The sequence below is a fragment of the Ammodytes marinus genome, assembly GCF_949987685.1.
Source record: "Ammodytes marinus genome assembly, chromosome: 22".
Taxonomy (NCBI): domain Eukaryota; kingdom Metazoa; phylum Chordata; class Actinopteri; order Uranoscopiformes; family Ammodytidae; genus Ammodytes; species Ammodytes marinus.
The window spans coordinates 4,942,283-4,963,835 of record NC_137226.1 but is presented as its reverse complement, the minus strand read 5'-3'; the positions used below and the strand labels follow the sequence as shown (position 1 = coordinate 4,963,835).

The 21,553-nt window shown below is 43.0% G+C and overlaps 3 protein-coding genes across 5 annotated transcripts in view; 2 read left to right on the top strand and 1 right to left on the bottom strand.

The window, feature by feature from the left end:
* Positions 1-68: 68 nt before the first annotated feature.
* ikbip (IKBKB interacting protein) lies at positions 69-6,193 on the top strand. Of its 2 annotated transcripts, XR_013845445.1 has the most exons (5): positions 69-480; positions 579-696; positions 3,552-3,773; positions 4,484-5,229; positions 6,082-6,193. XR_013845445.1 is itself a non-coding variant. In XM_080050791.1 (3 exons), the coding sequence occupies exons 1-3, from the start codon at positions 299-301 to the stop codon at positions 2,245-2,247; spliced, it is 1,215 nt and encodes a 404-aa protein (XP_079906917.1). In that variant the 5' UTR covers positions 69-298; the 3' UTR covers positions 2,248-3,072. The 2 variants fall into 2 exon arrangements, 1 of the variants encoding a protein (XP_079906917.1); XM_080050791.1 differs by lacking the exons at positions 3,552-3,773; positions 4,484-5,229; positions 6,082-6,193 and adding an exon at positions 1,333-3,072.
* A 241-nt stretch (positions 6,194-6,434) lies between these two features.
* On the bottom strand, positions 6,435-11,821 carry ckap4 (cytoskeleton associated protein 4). Its single transcript, XM_080051103.1, has 2 exons — positions 11,353-11,821; positions 6,435-9,686 (listed from the first exon to the last, which is right to left on the bottom strand). Exons 1-2 carry the CDS (start codon positions 11,731-11,733, stop codon positions 8,499-8,501), a joined length of 1,569 nt encoding a protein of 522 aa, XP_079907229.1. The 5' UTR covers positions 11,734-11,821; the 3' UTR covers positions 6,435-8,498.
* Positions 11,822-13,531: 1,710 nt separating this feature from the next.
* Positions 13,532-21,553, top strand: part of bltp3b (bridge-like lipid transfer protein family member 3B) — a 35,389-nt gene continuing 27,367 nt past the window's right edge. For both annotated transcript variants that reach the window (XM_080050870.1, XM_080050869.1), the window contains exon 1: positions 13,532-13,897. In XM_080050870.1, coding sequence (XP_079906996.1) covers positions 13,854-13,897 — 44 coding nt within the window. In that variant the 5' untranslated portion in view covers positions 13,532-13,853. The remainder of the gene's footprint in view (positions 13,898-21,553) is intronic.

Sequence of the window (21,553 nt, the reverse complement as noted above, 5' to 3'; positions counted from 1 at the left end):
GTTAGTTTTGGTTTTTCCCTAGCTTAGACTGAGCACTTGAAGGCAGCATTTTCCCTAGGAATAGCAAGAGGACTGTTTCATCGGAAACGCTTACGCACTAATAGCCACACTTTTTTATGTTAGCCTACTAGCACCATTAATGTATCCAGTATGAACTTATCAATTAAATACGTTTTTTACTTTACTTTTCGACGTAACGAATAGCTGGTTTGACCTTTTTTGTTGTTAGTTTGACTTACTGTTAAGGCCCGTTGGATATTCACAGTAAACGTTTTGCCAGTGTGATATAGCCTAAAAAATGCCTACTGAAGTGAAGCAGAGGAAAAAGCTACAGAAACCAAGCGAAGAAGTGTCGGAAAAGTCGGCTGCAATTTGCAAAGATGACACGCCAAAAGCGAAGACGCTGGACCCTGCCAATAAACTGGATTTTAGAAATGTAATGTGCGTACTGTCCCTGGCAGTATGCGCAGGTCTGAGCTGGTGAGTCTAAAAAAAGTATGTGTATTCGATGTATGAATTGATTTTTTCCAGTGTTTCCTCTACTTAAATTTCTCTCATATTTTTTTTGTGTGTCGCAGGGTGGTGCTGCAGCAGAATGAAAGGTTTTCCGAAATTGAAGAAAAGTTCAAGTTTTTAAACGGAAAGACTTCGGGTCTGTTCGACATGGAGGAAGAAGTCCTGAAGGTTTCTGAGAAGGTACGTTTGATTTGTAGTGGGACAACTTGACCACGTGGGCTTTAATTAAAGGGTCAGTTCACCCAAATCACACACACCCACAACATTTTCTTTCAATGCACACAATTTAGGTTTTTAATTTGTACAGTTTTTGGAGATACTGGTGTCTGAGGCACTAATACAAATGAGGTTAGGGCTGCATGGCCCAACAACTGTTGAGGTATTAATCAAATACATGTCTCTTTTTTACCAGTGTAGTTAAAGTGAAAGGATGATTTTAAGTTTGTGTGAAAGCAAAACAATCCTTATTATCTGTTATTTGTATTTGTTTTTAATTTTAACTTTTTAAAAGGTGTAATTACAAGTTTGTTTCAAAAACTCAGCTCCTTAACATATGCAACCTGTGACAATGGGGGTCACAAGTCAAAAGGAATTTAAGAAAAATTTGTAAAAATCGCTAAGCACAAATTGTCTTTCTTCCATCTCTAGTTTCCCCACGCTCTTTGAACACATTCCAGTCTATCCTGTACACTGCTTATGTCTCTGCATGCACTTTATTTCCTGCTATGTCTATTATCATATACAAACACCACTACAGACCACAGAGCTCCCAACAGCAAACAACAGCCCCTCCCTGTTTTGTGTTGCGGCCTGCAGCTCGCCGCCTCTCAGACCGACCTCGAGGACGCTCTCTCCACCGTCTCCCTGGCGACCCGACTCCAGCGCGACGTCACCGCCCTCCACGCCGCCGTCATGGCGATGCAGGACGAGGAGAACTCCGCCTCCCGAGACCTGCAGAGTGTCAACGTCCACTTCCTCAACGTCACGGAAACGTGGCAGGAGCGCCTGGCGTCTGTCTCCAACGACCTCGCCACGCTCAAGGCCCAATCCAGGGAGGCCCACGCCGGGGCCACCGAGAGCGTGAACGAGGCTGAACGCAGGGCCCGCTTGCTGGGGGAGCGGCTCGACGAGCTGGAGGACAGCACCAAGAGAAACGCCCGCGCCATGGAAACCACAGAAGAAGAAGATGCCAAGAGAGCGCAGGGCCAGCTGGACTGGAACACCAAGATGATCCACAACCTGGAAGCCACGATGGGCAGCTTCGTCAAGAGGGAAGTGGAGCTGAGTACCCAGCTTCAGGAGCACATACCGCGGGCTAAGGAGTGTGAGGAACATCTCCCCAAGGTGGAGGAGGCGGTGAGGTCCATCCTAAAGCTGGGAGGAGATCTGAACGCGGCGGAGAAGAGGCTGGAAGAGGTGACGCTGCAGGTGTTCGGCACAGAGGACAGTATGTTGAAGGCGCTCGGCGAGATCCTGGAGATAAGACAGGAGCTGGACACCATGCACACTCAGAACAGCATTCTGAAGATGAAGAACGAGTTGAACGTGGTGAAAGAGGCGGTGCGCGAACTGGCCAATGTGCTGAAGGAAACCACAATCACAACAAGCCAAATTGATTCTAACGTTAGGGAAGAAGAAGGATTGAAAGAAGAGGAGGAGGAGATTGAGGAGGAATGGGAGGAGTGGGAGAATGAGGGAAAAAGCCGTTTTGATGATGACCTCACTGAATGATGATGTCATATGTTTCGAAAAGGATTGACCCGAGTGTCAAACTGTTTGATGTCAAAAAGCTTTTAAATTTCAGTATTATCCTTTCCAAAATGCATACATGAGTTTAAAGGGGCACTATGCAGTTTCAGAGGAGGAGGATTTGTTGACATTCGCAGAGCCTGCGGTTAGTTTACAAAACAGATTCACTCAACATTTTTTTAGTATTGAATTATTCTATCATCACAATTAAAACTGCTGCTGTAAACAATAACAGTGAATCAGTAACATTTAAGGTAGCGTTCTGACTTCAAACAGTGTTCCAGAGATCTAATTTTCCTGTGAGGAAAGTTTGTTCATTCAGATATGACAATACACCTTAAAAAATGTCACTTCTCTGACACACCGAAAGTTACATAGTGCACCTTTAATGTCAGGAAACTGTGATTGTAATTGCATAAAAAAGCCTTGGCTCTGAAACAGCTGCACTGTATAACACAAGTACAATCAAGATTATAATTTTTTTTGTGTTGAATTTACAAGTCTTTAGTACATGTATGAAAGATGCCCCGTTACTCCCAGACCATTCGCACTGATAGTTTTATATCATTTGCAACTTTTCTTATAGGTGATTCATCGTCAAGTTCTTTCTCTTATTCAACAGTAGACTGACTTAGTTTAGTTTAGCTTTTAGTTTTTTTGACTGATTTCATGCAATTTCATGACATTGCCTTGTTCGTTATTTGGCACATGAGGCTGCAGGAGTTTCGTTGGTGTGTTATAAATCTTCATGGTTTTCATCAGTGTTACATTTTCATCTGATATAAGTTTCACCCTTTAAAAGCATCGCGATCACTTCATCACTGAACTTATTTAATAAAAACACATTTTTTCAAATATTTGTACAAATGTTTTTGTCTCTTATTTAATCCTCTTGTTTACTAAAACACTACTTTCTGTCCTGTGTTTTTTCACAAATGTAAAAATAACCTGAACTGGTTGTCTTGTAATATGCAATTTATTTAAAGGTGCTATGAGGAACTTTTAAACATTTCTGAAACAGTCTCATATTTCCTCTGATGATCATAAATTACATATAACAGCAAACGACGATCAGTGCAAAGAATGCTATTTTTATATAGTTTTTCTGAATGCCTTTGTCAGCTGTTGTCTCACCCACGAACAACAGCTGGCGTAGTAAAAACACTACCGCTTTTGTCCAAAGGGGGTGCACAAATTAAGACAAACCTAAAGTTCCTCGGAGCACCTTTATAATAACTAGTAGCTCTTGTCTATCAACCCATGAATACCTTATATCCTATTTTCAGTGTAAGAGCGTGCAGACGTTGCTGGAGGGTCTAGGGGGTCAGCATGGAGCCCTGCAGCCCCAGATGGAGGCCTTGGAGCTGGACGTGAGCCGGCTGAAGGAGTGGGCCGACGGGCTGACGGAGAAACGCGCTCAGCTCCACAGCAGCCTGAGCGCACTGAGAGGAGCCGTGGGACAGATAGAAGAACGCACTGCGGCCATCACCAAGGACTTTGTCAACAAGGTAGGGCAGACTGGTTAATTGACTGTTTCTGATTAGAAAGAGGGGATTGAAATTGATGTATGGCTTGTGTCCTATTACAAGTGAAGGGAACAAAAAATGTGGGCCGCAACTAACAATTACTTTAAGTTAAGTTATCTTTATTATTCAATTTACACAACGCACATTGAAATTTGTCTTGTCGCATATCCCCCTCTCAAGTTACCACACTTCAGAGGGGGACAGACAGAGTGCATTTTTGCAAAACAAACTGTGGGCCCAGCTGCTGTAAACAACAACAGTGATACAGTAACTTTTCATGACGCTTTCTAACTTCAAACTGTGTTCCAGGGATCCAATTTTCCTGTGAGGAAAGTTTGTTTATTCAGTTATGAGAATAAGCCTAAGAAATTGTTCACTTCTTTGAAAAGTTACATAGTGCACCTTTAAATTAAGTAGATTAATTTGGCTTAAAGGAAACTCTTATCCTTTGTTGTACACTGCAGTAACTGAGTTACAAGTGCTTTCGTCGGGTGCTCCGGTGGCGTAGTGGATAGAGCGCTTACCATATTGGCTCCGGCCTTCGTTGCAGTGGTCGTCGGTTCAAATCTGACCTGTAGACCTTTACTGCGTGTCACCTCTCTGTCTCCCAATTTCAACTCTGCACTATCTAATAAAGCTTGTAAATGCCCAAAAGTTATTGATATTCTCTGTTCTTGTGTGTCCCCCTGTAGGTGGCGTCAGTGCGTACAGACGTGCGGCGGATGGACGGGCTGCGCTCTGAGCTGGAGTCCCTCCTGACTCAGGTGGGAGAGCTGGAGGAGAAGGCGGCCGAGGCGGAGCGCAGCATGGTCAAACGTATCGGAGACGTGCTGGTCAACAGCATGGACCGAGTCTCAGACCTCCGCGCCGCCTCCGAACGCAACGCCCAGGCCATAGCCACGCTGCGCAGACAGGTCCCTGAACTCACCGCGGCAGACACACGCATCTCCGACCGTCTGACGGAGCTGGAAAGCGGCAGGGCTCGCCTCATAAGAACGGTGACATTCGCTAGTGACCTTAAGCCAAAGGTCGCTTCCATCAAGAGGGACTTTGGGGCGTTTGAACCCCAGCTGTCAGACCTGACTCTGAGGATAGGCCGACTGGCAGAGGATCTGACCAATAGGGAGAGAGAGATCGCTGAGCTCAGACAGACATTGGCTAACCTGACGGCAGTGGAGGGAGATTTGAGCGTGACTGCCAAACAGGTGGGGGAGTTAGCGGAGATATCTGACATTGGAGAGACGCACAGAGCAACATGAACAACCTCACCCCTGTATGTGTGAAGAGATGTATTTATCGATTTCATTCTTTGGCCTTTTACATTTCACCAACTGTCAAACTGCTGCTTGAAATAAACCTTTTTATTAAAAATTAAATTAATATAGATGTTTTTTTGTTTTTTTTACCAATCTCTGCAGCTTTAACCCCTAAAGCAGCGGTTTTCAAACTGTGGGGCGCGGGGTTATGGCAGGGGGGGCGCGGATGAATATGTAAAAAAAAAAAAAACTAAAAAAAAAAAAAAAAAAAAATTTTTTTAGTTTTTCTTTTTTATACTAAGATCACGGCATAGCTGGACACAAGTTCTTCTGCTTCGTTCCCCTCACTGCATTTAAATGCATTCAGTAAATTACAGAGAAATAGGTCTCGTTAAAGAAAAAGAGCACCAAGCCCAACCCAGAGGACCCTGCATATATTTTGTTTATTTTAAATTAATATTTTTATGGAAAATCCATGTGTCCTTCTTAAATAGCTTCTAATTCATCAGACCCAGTGTCTCCAAATTATTTGTTCACACAAAATTCCTCATATTTAGCCTCTTAATTGTCCTCTCAAAGTGCACCAGATTCATGCATTTCACTTTAAAAAGGTGAAAAAAAATCTCCCGGGGGGGCATACCCCCGGACCCCCCTAGGAGGGTCTGGTTCTCCACTGGCTACTATTCTCCTCCTGCAGGACATTGGAGGCACTAGCGAAAAAACACTGGGTGTGTGAATGACATTTAACTAGTCAATAATTTGGGCAAGTGTGTCTGCCTATCTTTCTCACTCCGATGCACACTCAGTCAGTATTATCCATGCTTAAAGGAAGCAGGATTAAAACACTGGATTAAGATGTTAAAATGTATTAAATGTGTTTAAAAACGCACAAAAATGTTTAGAATGTTTCAAAAACATGTTTAAATTTGTAAAATAATTATTTATTTATTTTGGGGGGGGGGCTCCGCTGAAATTTGTTCTCTGAGGGGGGGCTCACTCTCTCACACTTTGAAAAACCCTGCCATAAAGCATAGATAACCTGAATCTATTGGGACATTCTGGCAACAACAATCTGGCAGCTGGTCTGGCAGCATTTTCAAAATTGTTCCTTCATAGTTGTTTCCTTAAAGTTTGCACACGAAAGACCATAGTTTTTTTTGTTGGCTCCAGGTTTACTGTTTTGCCTGTGAATGCCACTGTAAACTGATGCTACTTACAATTGCTTTACTTTTTGAAGTGTGTGTGGGATTTCAGTGGCTGTGGAAATATAGGCAGCTGTGATATTTAGGCATAAAAATGGTCATTCCATTCAGGTATTCAGTAAAAGCACAAACTATTGTCTTGAATCCTTTATGCTTGAAATACAACTTTTGTTTGTTGTCTCTTTTATTAATGAAAAAAATCCAAAGAGTTATTCAACTGAAGTAATATACAGTAGCATCAGACCAATTAATACAATGCAATATAATGTGAAAACTATCAAATACAATATACAAATATTCTAATAATAATAATATGAAATCAACTGGTTTCTGGTGTGAAACTTTACAATGGAAATGCAGCCTACAAGCAAACATTCTAAATAGCTAAGGGAAGTGGTTTTCGACACTTATTCGCTTTCATGCCAGGATGTAGAACTCACTCATGTCTGTATAGTAAATATGAAGCTGCATAAACAGGGGGAAACTGCTATGGCTGTTTACTGGTCCAGACTCCCGGCCAAGAAATTAGTGAAGCTTCTGGGTGTTTTCTTTGGACAGAGTGGGACTGTCTGTTCCAGTCTTCATGCTTAACTAACTGGTGTTCTAGCTTTAGCTTACCAATTAGCATACAGACGTGACAGTGGTATCAATGTTCTCCTCTAAATCACATGCATTTGCCAAAATGTCAAACTTTTTCTTCAAGGGTTCAAAGCTCCAGCAACACTAATACCTTGGAAGGACTACTTCCCATTTCAACATTGGAAGTAGTCGGCCAGAAGTCCCAACACAAAATAAAATGCTTTCAGCGGCCTCTTTGAAAAACTACAACAATGTTATCTGTCTTAACATCATCCTAGATATTTAGCATTAGCTGAGGGACGGTGAAAAATATGTCATACGTTTGATTCAAGATTCCTCAAAATAATTTAGTTTTGATTCATGACGATAGAATTATTCAATAACAAGAATCACATGTAGAGAAAATGTGTTTTGTAAACTAACTGCAGGCTCTGTAAACGTAAACAAATCCCCCTCCAATGAAACTGCACAGTGCATCTTTAACATTTTTATTGCATCAGTTTTCTCTTCCTCAAATAGCTATAGCCTGAAGCAGTTTAGTGTGTGCTATTTAACCAGGTTGCTTCATGGAACAAACATTATGTTTCAAAAGCTCCTCAATGAGTTGTTTGAAGACTTGAAGATCAAGTTTGTCAATGCAGAGGGAGGTTATCTTTGCATCCGCTGACCCCTATACATTCTTTACAAGCGTTCATTAGCGTCTAAAACACCTCCCAGCGACATATAGCAACTCTGACATGTTCTGCTGACGTGGCAGGCAACACCTGGAGGGGAGTCAAAAACTAAACGCCCCTAAGAAGTAAATGACATGATGTTACATATGGCTGTCATTGGCAGATGAAAAGGCCTCTGTCTTAAGTATGTGGTGTTCAGTTTGCATGATTATTATTTGACATATTATAAGTAATTATTTTGTGCTGCTTGTTTTATCAATTTTAAAAACAAAATACCCCCTTCTTTTTCCCAAACTCATAGAAAATATATGAATTATGCAAAACAATAAGTGTAGATTTTCATTCCTGCCAATACAATCATTTATCCGCCATGATGATGTCACAGTAAACGCAGCTAAAGCAAAAAAAAAAATCTTCCACAGCTTTGGGTTCAACAAGAGTTTTTTTTTATTCTTGTGAAAAAGAGTAGTGAACAACAGGAGTGTTCGAGAGGAACTTATTATTGGATTTGGTTTGGAGTACAAAAAAAAAAAAAAGAACAGACAGCATTGACATTTAAAAATGTGAGGTCTAATAAAAAAAACAGTAGAAAAGGTTTAAAAAAAAAACTGAATAAACTACAGTGCAGAATAGACCTGGGTTTGAAATTCACAGATCAGCAGTCCAGCCGTGCCCCTATCTCCTGACATAACCCAGTTTTCCTCATATTTTGGCTACTAAAAATGTGCAACATCGAGACATCGGCTGAATCAAGTTTGAGAGAAAGACTTCTTCATGAAAACAGGAAAAAGTGTGTTGTGTGGGTCACCCTTTTAGGGAAACATAACTGTCCATGTTTTTTGAGCTATCTTGATGTCACACTATTTAAAAGGTGGAGTCAGCGATTCTGGAGACCGCTTGTTGTCAAAATCAGTGATATTCAATAATTTTGACAAAAACTTGATTTCGACAACAAGCATTCTACATAATATCCACCTTATTATCTATAAAAAAAACCTACTTCTTCTTGCCGGTGGCCTTGGATAAGCCCGCCAGTGTCTTTGTGGTCTGCTGCAGAGATTTCTGTAGAGCTGCTATCGCCTGATCGTGGCCCTCCAGCTTGGCGGCTTTGGCTTCCAACCCGGCCACCATCTTGCTCAAGTTCTGCAGCTGCTCGGGCTTGGCTGCATTGCCTCGATCCTCCTCCACAGCAGCTAGCCTTTTCTCCACACCCCCCACCTTCTCACCCAGACTGGAGGTCAGAGCTTCCACGTTTGCCTGGAGCGCCACTAAACTGCTCCTCAGTGCCTCTATCTCCTGCTCCAAACCGCTTTGGACCTTCTCCACGGCTTTCCCCTGGGCGGCCAGAGAACTTTCGTGGACGTCGTATTTGGTCAACAGAGCTTCCACTTGGGTTGTGAGGTCTGACACTGAAGCGGACAGTGACTCTCTGCTCTCCTCGGCTGCCTTGAGCCTCCCCTCCAGCTCCTCTGATGTTCTGCTGGCCTGGTCTGCGTTCGCGTTGGCCAGCTTCTCCACGCTCTGAACGGCGGCGGCGGCCTGCTCCAGACCTCCCTCCAGCGTGGCGCTCTTGTCCTTAAGGGTTCCGACTTCGGCCTCGGCTTCGTTCAGCGACTGCCTCAGACTGCCCACGTTCTCCTGCACCGCCGCCCTCATGTTCTCTATGTCCTGGGACAGCGAAGCCACCTCCTGGTTACGAGTCTGCAGCTCCTCCCGCACGGCGCCTATCTGCTCCCTGAGAGAGCTGACTGAGGCATCCGCACCCTCTTTGGCCTCGCTGATTTGGGCCACTGCCTCCACGATGGCGGCCAGCTCCTGCTTGACCTGCGCGGGGTCACCCATGTCCCCCAGACGGGCCTTGATGTCGGCCAGCTGGCTCTGAGCTTCCCCCTGGGCGCCGGTGAATTCAGCCACACTGGCGGCGATGGACTGACTGACTTCGGCCAGGCGGTCTTCCACGGTGCTTTCCAGAGAGGAGAAGTCCCTCTCGCGGGCCTCCTTCACCTCCTTGATGCCCTCTGACAGGTCCCGGAGCAGGTCGTTCTGGAGCTTGTGAAGGGCGTCCTCCACCCGCCGCGTCTCCACCTCGCCGCGCTTCATACGGCCGACCGCGCCCTCCAGCTCCACCCGCGTGATGCCCAGCGACGACTCCAGCCCGTCCACTATACTGCTCAGAGACTCCACCTGTGTGCAACAAAGGAAAAATATAAACAGCGGATGGTGAGAAGATATTTACTGATTTTGACAAAAATGTGCGGACTCCCCTTTAATGCGCGACACTGCTTGGTATAGGGTTACATTTTTACCTTATAGATATCATCTTGAAACTTTGTCAGTTTATGACTTGTATCAAAACAATATTTTTTTTTCAAAGAAATGTTTGAATACATATGCAAATTTGCCGATATCTCACAAATGTGCGCACATCGTAATCTCTTTAAAGATGCTCCGAGGAACTTTCAGTTTGTGTTAATTCTTGACCCCCTTTGGACAAAAGCGGTAGTGTTTTTACTACGCCACCTGTAGTTCCTGGGTGAGCGTACACATGACAAAGGCATTAAGAAAAACTATATAGAAATAGCATTCTTTGCACTGATGATCTCGTTCGCTTTTACATGTCATATATGATCATCGGGGAAAAATTTGACTGTTTCAGGAATATTTAAAAGTTCCTCGTAGCACCTTTAAGGCGAGACACTGCATAGAGTTACCTGTTTTACCTTTAGAGATAGAGTTATGGACTGGATAAACTAAATGAATTGATGGAAGTGATTGGTCTAGGTTCTGTTTTATTTGACTCTTCTCCTTTTAATTCTCTCTTTGATGAATATGTGTTGTGTATTCCCTCTCATCTCTATCCTGTCTGGACTGTTGGTGTGATTAAAGCCCGGTGGGGGGGTCACAGCTTAACACTAACATATTATTGTATCAGGCTGGCAACGCCCAGACTCAAAATAGCATTGAGACCACATGAGCCACACTTGAATCTACCCATTTTGTTACTGTTACCACCATTTGATCACCACAACCATTTGCTATAAAGCAGCTCATTTTAGTGTAACTCAGACATGACTGGCAATACTCTGAGTGGGCTGCTGTGTCTCTCCACACCAGTATGCCTATACAATAATAATCTGAATTGTCTTCTAAAACTAGGTAAAAATGTGTTCTTTGTATTGGCATTGTGTTCAGCATTACTATTATGATTGATTGACTAGCATAGGTGAGCTCCCACCCAATGTAAATGGACAACCATACATTTTTCATGAGTAAAGTTGAGTCATCATGTAACTTGGAGTGAGTGGCAGTGGCCTATATTTGTGTAGGTGAAGAGAAAGGGTTGCATGTCCACTACAGTTTAGACATGGGTTAAAACACGGGGAATGTATTTGTAAAGTCATGCGTTTCTTTAACCACTTCTATTCCTGCAAAATAGATCGATGAAATTACTGCTTATATTGTGCCAAAGGGAGGGGGGGGGGGTGTCCCTGTACAGCAACAGTTTAAATAGCATATACTTTTTTTTTTAAAGTTAGTGCTTATAGTTTATTTTCACCAGGTCTGAAACTTTTTTCTACTTTTTGCTGAATGAAAGGTATAAGGAGTTGACCCAGCCATCCATCATCAACTGTCGCTCACCAAATCTGCCCAACCCCCCACAGGACATCCAGTACTACAACCAAATAGACGGTTATGTAATTGGAAACAAAGTCATCTCTCACAAAAACAATCAAATGCACTGTCTATATAGTATTTTGCTTGCCAATAAAGTTCTGAAAACGTACCCTTCCACCTTAAGTTATTAAAAAATAATTCTCCACATTGATTCCCATTATGTCCCTTTCCCTACCTGTTGAACGACGCTGTCCATTTTCTTGCCCAGCTCCGCGCTCTGCCGTGCGCTCTCCTCATGCCTGGCGTTCGTCTCGCGGAACTCCTCCACCACTTGCTGGAAGGAGAAAGCGGCGAACCCCGCAGCGCCTATCAACGCAATGTAAAGCAGTGCGTTCACTATAGTGCCGAGGCAGCTCCCTGACCGTGGCCCCTGCTGCGGCCCGGGGCCACTCACCCCATTACTGGTGGTTGAGGTGGCGGAGGTAGTAGTAGTGGTAGCGGGGCTCTTTTGACTTTTCTTGGGTGCATCTTCTTTGGTGGATGAAGGAGCAGCAGCAGCAGCAGCAGCGTTCTTCTCGCTCGCGTTGCTGCTCTTGTGTCGGTTTTTCGCAGTCATCTTTAGTGGGAGATTGGGATGAATGTGTGTGTGTGATGTGAGAGAGATGGAGAGAGTGAGAGCAACTTCTTTTTTTTTGCAGTCGTGGATGGAGAGCCAGTTTTACAGTCAGGCCCCCTTAGCAGACCGGCAGCGTATCAGGGAGCTCGTCGTGTCTTTCCACGGGGCATTTAACGTTGAGGTATGCGGATGGGGGCTGTCCCATGTTTCGGCTGCTGTGCCACTGCCTCTGTATGGGGTCCTTCTAATGACATAAGAACCACCAGGAAACAATGGATGATTTCTGCTGATTTTACACTTATTCGCGATTTTGCTCAATCAGAAAATAGGTCCACGCAGTAGTTTTATATGATCTATAGGCTACACACGCCTACACCCAAATACAGGAGTGAAGATTACGCAGCAGCATCTCTCTAAAGATTCCAGACATGTTTTTCAAAAAGATGGTTTATGCAACTTTAGCAGTGAGTTTTAAGTGTTGCCACAAGGTGCATATAAAAAGGATATTTAGGTCGACTTTACTTTTGGAGAGAGTTGAAGTGAGGAAATGTCACGATGTAGGGAAGGAGATAAGAGCTGACACTTTGGGACAACGCAGCCTCCTACCAAACAGACAGTATAGTCTATAGTTGATCAATCTATGTGGTATTGACATACACCCGTCTAGTGCACTTATGTTTTAGCAATGACACTCTTTAATGAACCTTGTTAGAGTTCTAAAATAGTGATGCAAACTTTGTGCAAAGCAGCGCTGGGAGGGGCGGCTGCTTCCTCCTTCTAGTTTGCTCCTCCTTTCATACGTGGCATCTGCAGCCTGCTTGCTGCTGTTAAATCCCTTGGTTACATCTCTACTCACGCACACACCCCCATACACAGAGAGAGGGAGAGAGACACTATGAACAGCATCTACAGCCGTAACTTTTATTTTCCACAGGAAATTGACTAATAAGACCAAAGTCTAAGCCATTTTGCTGCATTTTCTCCTTTTGAAATTGTGAATGAATCATGTTTTAAACGGCCTTTAAAAAGTGTTGGCAAGTACACGAACACAGTGTTTTTTCATAGCCATTTCCCTTAACACTGTAAGTGATACTCAGTAAAAAAATAAAAAAATGAAAATCAATTTATTTTATTCTTACCATTCTTCAATATTATAACACCGTGTCTGCCACCCCCTCCCCCCAAAAAATATCCAGGCATGAAAAAATGCTTTGCTTAGCCTACTTACTTGTTACTTTGCTTTATGAACACAGAAGAAAAAGTATCAGTCCATTATTGCTCTTTTTAAAGAGCGTAATGCAGGTTTACACCACTAGATGTCATTAAAAGAGCGTTTATGGTAAAAGCAAACACTAAAACCATTCCCCTCATGCAGCCATATACATTAACACACACGGGCCTATTGCAAACGATTATTCTGTAACAATAAGCCTAGGCCTAATAGGCCTACTTGTAAAACAATTATAAGGTATGCATGCATAATAAAATATAAGGCCCATAGCATGATCTATCTACCCATTATTAAAATACCATAACTGAGTAAGAAAGTTATTTATATTTTCTAAACTACTTTTAAATTATACGAATTTATACTAATAATTATATAACCTGTAATCATTAGGCCTAATGACCTGGCTTGCCTAATAATAGTGCCAGACAGCGCAACGTCATGATGCATTCAGGCTCTGCTGACATCTATCGACGTGTCCCAAGAGGAGTTTCCGAGCTGAGCCTGAACGCACCATGACGTTCTGCTCGGACGCCGTGACAACAGACGCCGTCCCTCCTTCGCCGATGACGCGCGTGCCCAGGTGTTTCGGTCGGTGTGTGATATTGCGGAGATCTCGGACCGTTTTCGGAGCTTTATCTACGCCTATATCTGCACGAGATGGCCTAACGTTGAGGGGCATTGTCTCGTAGCCCTTGCTGTCAGTCCAACCTCTGAAATGCCGTCTTTTTCGCTCCCTCGTTTCACCGACCATGAAGCGGGAACAGTGTTAAAACTAAAATGAAAACTGACACACTACGCATTTGAGCCGTTGTGTTGATATACCTCGAGAAGGGGAAAAGCTAGCGGTTTAGGCTAAAACCTCCTCGGGTATCGGATTCGAGCCGTCGCCATGGCCGGGCTTATCAAGAAGCAGATCCTGAAGCATCTCTCCAGGTCAGTATGTAGCGGTGGTGACCCGTTAGCACATAGTTAGCCCCGCACCCTTGTTGTCTGTCGGGCTGTCAGTTGACGTAACCCCCGCTGACCTGAGACGTGGCTAGGCGGCTAACTTGCTAACATGGGGGTTAGCCGGCGAAGGAGCTAATCCCTCAACCCTATCTATGCTATGTATGGCTCGCTTTAGCAGGTTCAACCAGTTATTAGTGACCGAGTCAGATTGTTTAAAGCGACAAAACCTCAGCTTTCCCTTGGAGGCAAATTATCCACCAGTCGCAGCAGGTAGCCAGGTAAACACACTGGCGTTCAACATAAATCGTACAACTTTCAGATAACTGCACTCCAATGTACACAAGGATTAGGATAACTGTGTAGGCTCAGCTCAGGGTTTGCACTGACTTACACACACAAGGTTTGTTTACACGTTGGTTTTATACCCTGCTTATATGGTCTTTTCCACCACTTTGGTTCCCTATCAGGAATCACAAATAGTCCACTAGGAGCACACAACACACACACTCTAATTTTTCGGCCTTTTTAGAATGTCAAAAAAATGTCTGACAGGTATTTGAAATGGTTTGGATTATGAAGTTATTGTTACTTTAGAAAAGTTGCTTGAAATTCAGTCAGTCTGTTTGTGGTTACAATGTATCGATTATGTTACAACACAACTACTAAACTTAATTTTTGTAAGTCATTCAGCGACTCCAATTTTCTGTCATATACATTTTAGTTTTGCCAGTATGGATAATAAATTAAAAGTCTGACATTTAAGTTGTTGAAACCTGCAGAAACCCTGGGTTTTCACTAAAATATGTAAGGGGTGCACGTTAGTTCACATATGAGTTGAAACCCAGTATAATCTATTAATCTTATATTGGCCTATTCATCACTGTGCCTCCTCCATATCAGGCATCACACATAGTCCACAAAGACCCTCAGCACACAGCACAAGATCATTTACAGAGTGAAACTTATTCACCGGTGTGTAGCAATAATCTAACACTTTTGACAGCGGTTTATGGCACCAGTGAGCGGCCTTTTTATGAGCCTGAAGATGGATGAATGTAATTTTCGGTTCAGAATCTTGCTGTGTAAGAAGAACCCCAGTCATTTATTTTGATCGCCTTGCTGTTATAATCAGCATTCAGCTTCGACCGGCGCGTTTACATAATGCATAATTGATTATTTTCCGCCGTCACTCCAGGGACTTTGAATGGACAATTCCTTGTGTGGTTCTGGGAGAGAGAGAGAGAGAGAGAGCTTGAAAACGTGTACCGCTGCACCCACAAACTAACCTGCTTATGACCTAGAACAGAGCACCTTGCACATTGGGTGTAGTGAAAACTGATAGTGGCAGTAGTATGCTAAACTGAAAGCTACAACGCTTATTATAAATGCCATTGATTGGTCACATTAATATTACCTGACAGCTGTACTGATCAGTATGCAGATGGACCGGTTGACATTCTTTAACAGAAACAAGTGCACAAAGGTGACTGTGCTTTATGGGAAAAGTCCTTGTGTTGAATGGACTGTGATGAATGAGGCACTCGCTGGTTAACACCTTAATTGTGTTTGGGACGGAGCTTTGTCCTTCATACTCGTACATGATGCCACAGCCAAGATTTGTATTGTCTGCAAAACACACAACCTGCTGTGAGTCGCATGCCCTTCATTGTCCAAGTACGTGTGTGTGTGTGTGTGTGTGTGTGTGTGTGTGTGTGTGTGTGTGTGTGTGTGTGTGTGTGTGTGTGTGTGTGTGTGTGTGTGTGTGTGTGTGTGTGTGTGTGTGTGTGTGTGTGTGTGTGTGTGCTTGCTTGCTTCAGCTTCAGATGACTGTGCATGCCCCCAGCATTAGCTTCCACGCTGACAGGCAATGACTAGAAGAGTATAGATGTCGTCATCTAGCTTGCCTTGCCATCCCATCTTCTTCTGTGTCCCCTGATTGGTTGCCGTGGCGCTGAGCGGAAGGAAGCAGCTGACCAATCCTGATGCGTTTGGTGTGGTGATGTCATAGAGAGGAGAGTGCTGGTGTCAGAAGGCCAAACTCTATGTAACACCTCATATACTCAACTGTATGTTGTTAGCACATACAGCAGACTGTGTGTGTGTATGCATGGGGTGATTCAGCTACAGGGCGGGTCAGAGTTGGTCATACTGCTTCATTGGCATCATCCAGGAATAGTTTGCGCTGCTGGCTAGATTATTCATACACGCTGACTGTTATATAGGTGTGTGCTTACACATCTACAGGTGATGTTGTGGGTGTCAACATTATTGCCAGCTCAGCCTCCATGCTTTACCGCTGCCAAGGACACACACATCTGAACAAGCTTGTTAAACTAAAGCGGCACTACTTCAAGTCTCCGGAAAACCTCTTAAATAGAAACAAATCAATATATCATAATTAAAGTTGGGTGTCTCAAGCTTTAAAAAAAATCAGAATGAAAATGAATGTTCTTATAATGTTATAAACCTTATAAGAATTATTTTTTATACTTATTTTATACTTATTTTTTACTGTCTAGAGTTGACCGTTTGACAGGACTGTGGTTGTGGCCATATCGAACAGTATTCATGGCAACAGTCATTGTTTTTATAGAACGTCTGGGCAGAGAACTGCCGTGATTGGTTAAAAATTATTATTGTGTAAGTAGAACTAGCCGCCTCATCTAAGCTGAATTTCTGTATCCGAATATCTTTTGATTTGGATGATTAAATATGCCTAACTCTTTCAGATGCTTACTATCGTGCAACTACCTCCCATAATGACATAGTTTGAAGGATTTTGTGGACTTGGGTTTACAGGGGTTTTTAGTATTAGGTGACATGCTGAATTATATTGGCTTGTATTTGTTTGGCGTTTTCCTCCAATGTGTATCGGATCAACGAACGGCAAACTCAGGTAGCCCCCAAGGGAGCGACTATAGATGTCAAGGTGTGTGTTTGTCTGCATTACAGATTGGTGTACACATTATCGGCAGGAGCTTGGCCAACTGCCAGACGGGGAGAGATCCTCTTACACTCAGACACACACGCGCACTCACACACACACACACACACACACATACACACACACACACACACACACACACACACACACACACACACACACACACACACACACACACACACACACACACTCCACACTCACGTTTGCATAGCCGTTTCTCTTCTTTGCACAGGGAAGACAAGTGAAGGGTTCAGTTCAGTTACACAGCAGAAACGTGGCAGAGACGGTAGACATTCTCTCATAGGAGTTCAACTTTGCATGAAAAACTATTTGCCAGAATACATGTATAGAAAGGGAGACTCATCATTCCATCCTCAATTTATCTTCCTCAATCAGCAGCTAAACACTCGTTTCACACACTTCCTGTTTCCTTATCTTGTAATTAAATAGACATTTGTGGTTGCAACAAACTGTCCACTGTTTTTTTTCTTGATATAAGTCAAATAAATAAATAAAAACCCAACGGTGAAGGAAATCCAAAGGGATGTTGTAAGAGTCTATTTGTTTTTTGGAGGAACACTGTTTTGTGTTTAGGCCCCTCAAAATCTAAATTTGCTTTTAGAAAAAGTGACCCCCGGCCCCAAGTCACCTATCTGTTCCATACCATCTTGATTACAGATAAGAATGCTGCTTAATAATGTCACAAGACCGAAGCTCTGCTAGACAGCATAATTCAGTCACGAGGGAATGCAGACATTTAGAGCGAGGTGGTATAGCCAGGTTTGAAAGACATGTACAGAGGAGGGCCCCCTAAGAATGGAAATGATTGTCCCTATACCTTCTAATGGGAAATAGTTTATGACCTGGGTGGGTGTTGGATTAGGCTGTTAGTGTGGCTGGTATGCGAGGTCCCTCTCTGGGATGTTATCAGCGACTTGACACGGTTGCTCTGGCATAGCATTAGCTCACGTCTCCTATACTTTTTTTTATGGTATAATGTTGAGAGCAGCATGGCATTAAAGCTTTCATCTTCTCATTTCAGTCAGTGGTGCTTAAGCATTTTTATATGATGCAGTGAAGATGATGCATTGCGTTTATAAAATCTTATCTCACAAGAAATCATTTGTCAAATCTCCTATCAAGAGAAGAGAATATTGGATTAGGGAACTGTGTTCAGCTCTGAGCTCTCGACACTTAAACAGATATTTAATTGAGAAAAAGCAAAAGAATGATTTGAAAACGCTGTCGTTATTATGCAAGGGGTGAAAAGCTTGAGCATGAGCGATCGCAACCAAGTATTTTACAAAAGTGCAATACATTCTTTGCACATTATAAGACACTGAACCCAAAATTGCTCCTGATAGTCAGCCTGTACCTGTGTGGTAGCTGCAGCTATCACTGTATGAATGTGTGTGTGAATGGGGGAATGTGTACAAAACAATGTAAAGCGCTTTGGGTCTGTGGAAAACCAGGGGAAAGTGCTATATAAGTGGAGTCCATTTACCATTTATAACTCTTTTTGTCACCAGTGTAGGTTTGGTGCTAGCCTCAGAGTGAGAGAGAGATGAGTCCATATGTCTGCTGCTCCTTCGCTCGTCATCAAACAGCCTGCTTCTATCCTGCAGTAGCCGGGTTAGACGTTGTGGGAACGGCTATAATGGCATGAGTCACTCCTGAGTGTCTGTCTGTGGGTGTCTCATCGCTGTGTGTGTGTGAAGGACCGTGTGTGTGTGAGAGAGAGTGTGTGTGTGTGTGTGTGTGTGAGAGAGAGAGTGAGAGTGTGTGTGTGTGTGTGTGAGCGACATTTGCTCATGGTGCCTCTGTGTCTTCACCACTGTGTAACCAGGGGCCTCAGATCGTTTTCTCCTTCATGCTAACCTTTTCACAGGGTCATGAATGTACCAGGGGCCTTTGTTACCAATACAAAAACTTGTGTGTGTGTGTGTGTTTGTAGGAGTTGTGTACAGCTGTAGATGAAAGTGTCTTCGCACTAGGATATGAAGTCATTTCAAGTTATCCCCCTTGATGAGTCAGTCTTTTTAATAACTGTTCTGTTAGGACAGTGTAATGTATTTGTGTCTTTTCTCAACAATTTCTTTGAGCTCCAATATCATTTTTCTTTTAAGGTTTTAATTGGATTTAGCAACACACCTCCGCTGCAGGCTGTCAGCATGTGTCCTCACACCACAATGCTGCACTAGATTTACATTTAATGCTCTTTTTTCATATTAAATACTACATTAGCTTTTGATTTGATTGAGCTAGTTTCATTGTCTAGTGTGTCGCTTTTACCACAGGCATCTTGTAAGCTCCTGTGGCCATTTCTGTTCAGTGTTGGTCTGTTAAAGCCAGTGCCTCCATGTCCATTCAGGAAGACTTACTGTGGTAAACTGTCTCAGGCTGCTGGAGACATTACGCTCTACTGAATGGGCTAGTGATGGATTCAGAGGCCTAGTATTTAAATGTCACATTCTACATTTTGTTATTGAGCTAAAGCCACAGCCTGGTCAGATGAGCCCTGGCAAGGAAAGCATGTGGTGACATCCCAGATCCTGGAAAAAAAAAACACATTCCCAGATCACAGCGGATTGCCTTTCTGTGTCTAGATTTATTTCTCTCTTTTACGTTGCCACGGTAATTGGTTGCTAAAACAAGCTGCTAGTCCTTTTTTTGAGTCATTCTGGCCGTCTTCCCCTCGGTCTCCTTTATATATAAATACGTATTTATATCAATGGGTCTCCTCTATTTGTGGCAGTGAGTGATGTCATCAGGGTGCGCCACCGTCAGAGAAGGGGGAAAAAAAGCTTTGTTTTTCCCATTAACAGAATCCACAGGCATCAACAGAAAGAGTGACTATAGACTAAAGTCTGCTCTGTGTTTGGTTGTTAAGGATAAACGTTGTCAGGCATCTTTTTTTTTTTAAGTTGAATTTGCCCAAATTACACGGCGCACAAACTCATCATTCGATCTCTTTGTAATTGCCATGGACTCCCATTCTTTTAGGCCAATATCAACTTTTTAAAATGATTCTTTACTGTAGATAATAATGCCAAGGATAAAAATTAATAAATGAATGTTGTTGTTTGTGGCATAATGATTAACTTACTACTGTGGTAACTTGAACGTTGGGGCACATGGATATTAGTGTATTATTTGGTTGCTTTGACTGGTCTCCAGCCAGTAGCCACAGTCCTAATCTCTCTGTTGGGCCTGGCTCTGGTCCAGTGAGCTCGGCCCTGCTGTCTGAAATAATGGCCCACCAGATGAAAGGGAAAGATGATGGCGGTGTGTGTGAACCTAATACCCTCTGCCTCTATGCTGTTGTATATCTGTAATGACTGGGGTCTGTCTGTCTGTCTGTGTGATTTAGCTTTTTTACCGGTAGTGGACCTTGAGGTTAGATAGCCTATCAACAGTGTATTTTGTTCATTACAGCACTGGTTGGTTTATGGCTTTGGAAGAAGGGGAGAGGCAGCAAGAGGTGGGCTATAGGAGAGGGCGAGAGACACACCAGATATGGAGAGAGAGAGAGAGAGAGAGAGAGAGAGAGCAAAGGAAGCTAGCTGCCTGGCTAGCCGCTTGATACTTGATCAGCAAGCAGGGATGAATATTTCACTGGTCACAAGGCTAGGAACACTTCAACAACAACATTCATCTCTCAAGAGGATGACAGACTCTGCTTCTGTCTGTCTTTGTGTGTGTGTGTGGGTGGGTGTGCGCTCGCTCGGACACGTTATATTAGTTGTGTTAATGATTTGCGAGATGGTGTGTGTGTTTTATCCTTTTGTGTATGGCTAGTTCTTTGTCGTCCTGTGTCTAGTGAGTCTCTGTTTAATGTCAGCCGCTGAATAATTTACAGGGAAGCTGAATTAGAGGAGAATCTTTCACACCGCCAACAGAAGGTGCTGAGTGGAAAAAAGTCAGTCATTTGACTATTGGATCCCTGGAACTAAATTTGAAGTTAGAAAGCTTCCAGAAAAGTTTCACGGTTGTTGTTTACAGCAGCAGGGCCCAAATTATTATTATTTTTTTTTTTCAAATGTATTTTAGTCTTATGTTTGGTTCCAGCCAGGTGTCTCAAAATATTTATAAAGATAGATTTTTTAAGACGAAAAATTTCATATAGTGAAAATATGTCTTGTAAACTAACTGCATGCTCTGCAAATGTAAACACATCCACCTCCTCTGAAACTGCACAGTGCACCTTTAATTGAAAAGAGTATAATGAATTATTAATTTTTTTGTTTGTTAGTTGTTGTATTAAGGATCCAAAATGTTGCATTTGGAAAGATGAGATCTGGAGCACTCGGTTATAGCAACACAAGCTTTTAATAAGGCGCACTAAAAGTCAGGTATTGTTTTTATATGATACCGCCACATTCTTTAGTTAGTTAGTTAGTCGGGCACTTCAATTCCAGAAGTTTAATTAGTTCATGGCTACTATAATCGTGTTCCACTGAGCTTTGAATCCGGCTCTATTCAAAGGTACAGTACACACACATACTGTTAAGTGTGTGGGGGATTAGCCAGGTAACAAGATTAAAGCCTGCCTGTACTTTGTGTGTGTGTCTTTAAAAGTGAATGCCACTACATTTTCTTTTAGTGCTACTCCTGTACTTTTACCTATTTACATCTAACTGCGTATAGTTGCACACAACCACAAACCACAATGCAGACAATATTCTGCACATCCTCTA